Genomic DNA, 6,171 nt, shown 5'->3' on the forward strand with positions numbered 1-6,171 from the left:
CTTCAATATTATAAAAAACACCTTTAACATAATTATGTCGATTAAAATAATCTTAATCATTATTATCATAATGGTCATTACAATTTTTTTTTTTACTGTCGTCTTTTTATTATCATCACTATCATTATTATCATCATCATCATCATCATCATTTTCATCATCATCATCATCATTATTATGTCCATCATCCTCGTCATCATCATTATTATTATCATTAACATTATCATTATCATTTTTATCTGTATCATTATTATCATTAGCATTAATTTCACTATGATCTTTATTAATAGCCTTACTATTATCATCATTATTAGTGCTATTATTATTGTTATTATTAAGGTTATTACTTTCACGATTATTATTATCAATATTATTATTTTTTTCATTGTTATCATTATTGTTATTATAATAATAATAATCATTTTTACTACAATTCTTATTGTCATTATTATCACTATTATTACCAGCATCATTATCATTTTTATAAACATTGTTATTATTATCATGACCATCATAATCATTATATTTTTAACTTGTTTATATTTTTTTCAGTGTCCAAGGTTGTGTAGAATGCTTTTATGCACAAGAGAAGGATGTACAAACCCTCTTCTGTGTCGAATTCGTTATAACCCTACCTACTAAACCGGCAAGACCCTCCTCTTGGAGCACCTGGCTCGGAATATGCTCTCGCATTTACACTCCAAGCTAAGGCTATGGAGGCTTAGCCGCTGGTTCGGGCTTTCTCTAGTGTTTTGTTGCCGACTTGTCTTGTAACTTTTGCGTTCTCTAGGATATTTTCTATTTTCCGTCTTGCATTTAAGCTGCTGTACTTTTTTTACTTGGAGGAATGAAGCAAAATAATAGGCAGATCCTCCTCAGCGCAAGCACGAACCCGCTCCCCCCAACAAAGGCGCAGGAAGCACTCACACCGCAGAGCCAGAGTGGCAGAGACTCGGACCTCCATGGTACAGTCGCTCTTTAGTAGGACGGAAATAAAGCGAAGTGGTTCTTAGGAGCTTGCCCGCATTCAATCACCCACACAAGTCTTCATACCGCAAACCGACCACCACGCGGCTACACCTCAGAAGTCCCCCCCAAAAAAAAACAAGGAAAAAACGCAAAAGCGAAGTACTTAAAAGCATGTGCCACCAGGCTGCAGCCGCTCACCGTTAGGAAGGTGATAGAGCGAACCGGTTTAAGGAAGTCTGCACACGCTCAGGCAACCTTGCAGACCCCCATCGCTCACACCATCTACCCTGCGGCCAAGCCCAAGCGGCATGAATAGAATAGAATAGAATAATCAGCTTATGATTTGTTAGTATATATCAGTGCCCTCCGGTGAATTTGAAAATTCAAAGTGATCAGTGATCCGTTGGGGGCGAAATGTAAGAAAATAAATAAATACAAGTAAAGTGTATTTAAATTTTCTTCGACAGCACGACAGGTGACGAGTAAGTCAACCAAACTTACGAATTCTCGCGTACCTGCGCCTGATGAGGCTGACGCATATTGTCAGCGAAACGTTGCGCATCAATAAATCAACGCAAGAAAATTTAAATACACTTTACTTGTATTTATTTATTTTCTTACATTTCGCCCCCAACGGATCACTGATCACTTTGAATTTCCAATAATCAGTTTATTTAAGCTATGTGGTAGAATCACGTGCAGTCGTAAGGCCTGCCACCCCCCCCCCCCGTTAGGTGCTTTAATCGTCTTTCCCTCGCAAGGAGGCCGATGGGGATTACGCCTGCTATCACCATTATCGCAGACTCTGAGACTGTGCGATGGGCACAGGCTATTTTTAGGGCTCCCACTCTTTAGACTTGGCCAATTTTCACTCTCTTTTTTTCAAAGTTCATCTCATCTCCCCATATCTCAGCCCTGTACAAAATATCAGACTGGGCCGTAGTCATAAGGAGCCTGTGTTTTGCAGGCTTTCGACGTCCGACGTTTGACATTATTCAGCTAAATGCCGCTACTCTTGCCGCTGCCCTGTCCGCTGATTGCCTAAGGCGGCTCTAAAACGTGAGCTTTCTATCCAGCGTCACCCCAATGTATTTTACGGCTTCCTTCGTCATTAAATATTCTTCTTGTACCTTAAGGGGGATAATAGTATCTATCTCTATTCTTGTCAATAGTACCATCTCCGTCTTCTCTGCTGATACTTCGAGTCCATGGGTCTCCATCTATGGAGGCCCTTTCTTTATAACCTGGTGAAGTCGTATCGTCTGCGTATCCCACCAAGAACGTCCCCTTTAGAATATCCTGTCGGAGTAATCCGTCGTATGACACATTTCAGAGATCGGGTCCAAGTATGGACCCTGGAATGCCCCTGCAGTTATTTTCTTCTTTGTTTCACCTTCTGCTGTCGTATAGGTCAAGAAGTGGTCCTTGAGATAATCTCTCAATACTCTCAAGAGATAGTCTGGCATCCTAAATGTGTATTTCAGAGCTTGAAGCATGTCCTTTCATATTGCTGAGTCAAAAGCGTTCTTCACATCCAAGGTCACCAGAAGAACGAGGCGTCTGGCTCTATGGCATACGTCTCGAGTGTTTTCAACTGCTTTCACTACTTCTGCTACTGCTCCTGTGGTAGACCTTCCTTCTCTGAATCCATACTGCCTGTCGGATAAGTCTCCCGCGTTTTGTATGGCCTGTAGAAAACGGGCCTTGAGCAGCTTTTCGTATAATTTTCCAGGCGTATCCAACATGCACAAGGGCCTGACAAATGACGGGGAGTTAGGCTCCCTCTTGCCTTTATCGATCAGTACCAGTCATGCGTTTTTCCAGGGGGTGAGGAACAACCCCTTCCGCAAACATGCATTGTTTAGGTTTAAGAGCAGCTGTGGGTCTTTTGCCACTACTGTCTTATTGACTTCTGCTTCAATACCGTCTGATCTAGAGGCTTTATCGTTTTTGAGCGATCCGGCTGCTAAATCCAGTTTTTTTTGGGTAAATAAAGGTACCTCTTTTATGAGATTCAAGTTTGCTTGATCCTCAAGTTCTGGATGCGTCGGGAATAGCGTTCCCACGATATGTCTTATGGTATCTGTTTCTCTGTTTGCAGTTAGTGCAAGTCTTCCCAGTTTTCCCATCACTATCTGGTATGCTTTGCCCCAGGGGTCGTTATTTACTTCCTGGCACAGAGTCTGCCAGCACTGCTTTTTGCTGTTTTTGATTGCAGCTCGCATCGTCTTTCTTGTCCGGCCCCTTGTCTGTTTCTGGCCCTTTGATAGGGGCATCTGTGTTTGAGACATTGGCGCCTCCTCGCAATTTCCTTGTTCCACCAGTAAGCTGAGCGTTTGCTGTTTTATTTCTTTTTCCTGGGCATGGAGGCCTTGCATGCGGTTTTGAGGAGTTGCACGGTTGCCTTGGTGAGTCTCTGTTTTCCTTCTGCTGTGTTCAGGTTTTGTTCGTCGTTTTAGATGGCAGCGATGCCATTCTTAACTTTATTTGCTAGTCGTTCTATGTCCGGCTTCTTAATATTCTATCCTTTTTTGCGTGCTTTGCCTCTTCTGTCTATTGTATCGGTGATTTTAAAGACTATATATTGGTGCTTGCTGTTTTTTTCGTCTTTGATTACCTGCCATTCCTTCATTCTTAGTGTAAGGCTCTCCGAAGCCAGTGTAATGTCTGGTATTGATTTGCCAAACGGCCTTCGAAAGGTCGTGGTCCTTTCTTCGTTTACAATGAACAGTCGTAGCCTTGTTGCAATATTTAGGACTGCCCGGCCCTTAGAGTTCGTTGCAGGCATTCTCCATTCTACTGCTCTTGCATTGAAGTTTGCAGTGACCAATAGGTCGCCTTCTATGCCACTCCTGATGGTATTTTTCAGGTCATTTTTTTTGCTGTATTCCTCCATACTAGTGTTTGGTCGATAGTAGCAGCTGACATACGTGATTTTCCAACTTTTTAACCAGACAAAATGTCTTTCTGATCCATTTGCATCTTGGCGGATTTTGTCTGGTCTAGGGTCTGAAATGGCTGACATATTGGTTGCGTTGCTAAGCCACATAGGCAGTTTAAAGTTCTTGTACTGCTTGCTCATGAGCGCTCCGTCTACCCTTCTTTCGCATAATATTTGTGGCAGAAGGGCATTTGCGTCAATTGTCCCGTTCATGTTTTCTAGGAGCACTCTGGGCATTATGTCGGGTTTCTTTTTATTCTGTCCAGGGCCTGTCTAAGGGCTCTGCATGCTTTAGATCCAGGCACATGACTAATGCTCTCTCCTCCATGCGTGGGTTCACTGAATAGGACACATCGTGGTTAAGCCTTGCAGTTCTTAGCTCTGTGATTGTCTTTGCCGTATATCCAGCAAAGGTCTGATTGGTCTATGCCTCTACAGTTGTATCTTGTGTGCCCATATTTCAAGCACCTGTAGCATCGCTGGACAATAATCCTGCGCCTTAGTCGGCACCGGATCCAACCCACTGTTATCGTTTCTTTTCGTCAAAGGGACAGAGTGCTAGCCTCGTCCATTTTGGTCAGCGCCATTCTTTTCTGTCATCGGTTTGGTGGTAGCATAGCCACTTTAATTTTGCCTGGGTCTTCTCCAGTTTAAGCTGCCTCTTGGATGGCTGCTAAAACTTTCTCTTCATCGGCAACTGCCTTTAAGTCTAGTATCTCCAAAGTAACTCTAGGTTTCTTTGATTGTACCTTTTTTGCGGTAATTATAGCCAGTGAGATGGCTTGCGTCAGCTTCTTCTTGTCTTTCGTGCTTTTGGCGAGCTCCACGAGAATACAACCAGCCTTTGTGCTGCGTATTTTGGTAACTTCCACGCCGCAGTCTCTCGGGTAGATCGCGTTACGATATGCTCTTAATACTTCCGCGTATGACTTTCCTTCTGCTGCTTTTACAAGGATGGCCTCGTTTCTTTCCTTTGCCGTTTTTCGCTTCGTTATTCCCTTTTCTGGCTTACCTTAGTTTATAGTCGGTGTACTACCTACCAGCTTCTTTCTAGCAGCCGCTTGCTCACTGCAATTCGCAAGTGCCTGCTTTTTTTTATTTACGACTTCCCTCCACAGTTCGTCGTCGTCGTCGTCGTCATTCTTGCATTTTTTTGATACGCTTGGATCCTCGGTAGCGCCATCGTCTTTACCTCTCTTTTTCAGAGGCTTTCTAATTGCACCAGCTGGCAGGAGATGTCCTCAGCACTCACATCTCCCCTACAGTCTTCTGGTGGCAGCCTTTAAGGTCCTTTAAATTCCCACAGATTTCTTCCAGGTAACCTCTGGCTTCCTTGACTGTGCTGCTGACGTTTGGCTAACTGTCAATTGCTTTTTTAATACTTTGTAAGACGTCTGTCATCTTACCTAGTACTTTTTTCTCGTCCTTTTCTCTGTCGATCAAGATTTTCTGTAAATGAGTGACATCCGTTAATTTAGCCAGTGTCATCTGATGTTTATTCTGGCTATACTGGTCTACATCCTGTGGTTTGTTGGTCCAAACGTTTAACCAACTACCAGTTGTCATTTGCATTTGGATGTTAGAAAGCATAGCACTTTCGTGCTGGACGCCTTTGTGGCCTCTCCCAGAATCCGCAAGGCCAAAACTAGTCACCCAGGCTTTTATGAGATCGGAACTGGCGGCGGATTTAATCTGAGAGGTTACTGCCTCGAGTACATTGTTTTTATTAGCGTCACCGACGTTTGGTTTTATTTAGAAACTAACCCTAGATTTTTTTGCGATGTTTTTTCCTTATGGAAACTATTTTATTTCGTTCCAACTACCCGCGGATACAAGCTCCGACCACCGCAGCACCTCAAAGCCATACACCTGTGGAAAGCTTGCCTCCATCCGCCACTCAGAGAGCACACGCCCCATAGGCTGACTGCCTCAGCCCAGAGGACATAATCATTATTATATTCTTTATTATCATCATTATTATTATACTCATTATAGTCTTATTTTGATTTTAATAACTATCAATATTATAAATATTATAAAAATAATAATTATTATTATTATCTATATTATCATTGTTAACATTAGCATTATTATGATCATTATCGACATTATCATAGCTTTTATCAATATCAATATCATTATATATATTATAATTTTTAGAAAAAATTAAATAATTATCATAATCATTGTTATTATTACAATGACTATCTAGATAATTATCTTTATCATCAGAATCAACATGATCATCAATATTATTATCA

The 6,171-nt window shown here is 41.9% G+C and overlaps 1 protein-coding gene across 1 annotated transcript; it reads right to left on the reverse strand.

Moving 5' to 3' along the window:
• Window positions 1-2,471: 2,471 nt before the first annotated feature.
• On the reverse strand, window positions 2,472-4,147 carry LOC149374718 (uncharacterized). The gene is made up of 3 exons (XM_089592271.1): window positions 3,587-4,147; window positions 2,894-3,326; window positions 2,472-2,758 (listed from the first exon to the last, which is right to left on the reverse strand). The coding sequence occupies exons 1-3, from the start codon at window positions 4,145-4,147 to the stop codon at window positions 2,472-2,474; spliced, it is 1,281 nt and encodes a 426-aa protein (XP_089448397.1).
• Window positions 4,148-6,171: the final 2,024 nt, after the last annotated feature.

The sequence above is a fragment of the Copidosoma floridanum genome, unplaced genomic scaffold (genome assembly GCF_036245765.1).
Source record: "Copidosoma floridanum isolate Cflo_tuat_1 unplaced genomic scaffold, Cflo_Japanese_pri ptg000015l, whole genome shotgun sequence".
Taxonomy (NCBI): domain Eukaryota; kingdom Metazoa; phylum Arthropoda; class Insecta; order Hymenoptera; family Encyrtidae; genus Copidosoma; species Copidosoma floridanum.

What these genes read in the sequence shown, in the direction of transcription:
- LOC149374718 (XM_089592271.1), bottom strand. Translation starts at nt 4,147, where the DNA reads ATGCCCAGAGTGCTCCTAGAAAACATGAACGGGACAATTGACGCAAAT. An exon ending in TAAGAATGAAGGAATGGCAG is followed by an intron (nt 3,327 to 3,586) that starts GTAATCAAAGAC and finishes CTCCATGCCCAG; the next exon opens with GAAAAAGAAATAAAACAGCA. An exon ending in TAAAGCCTCTAGATCAGACG is followed by an intron (nt 2,759 to 2,893) that starts GTATTGAAGCAG and finishes TGATCGATAAAG; the next exon opens with GCAAGAGGGAGCCTAACTCC.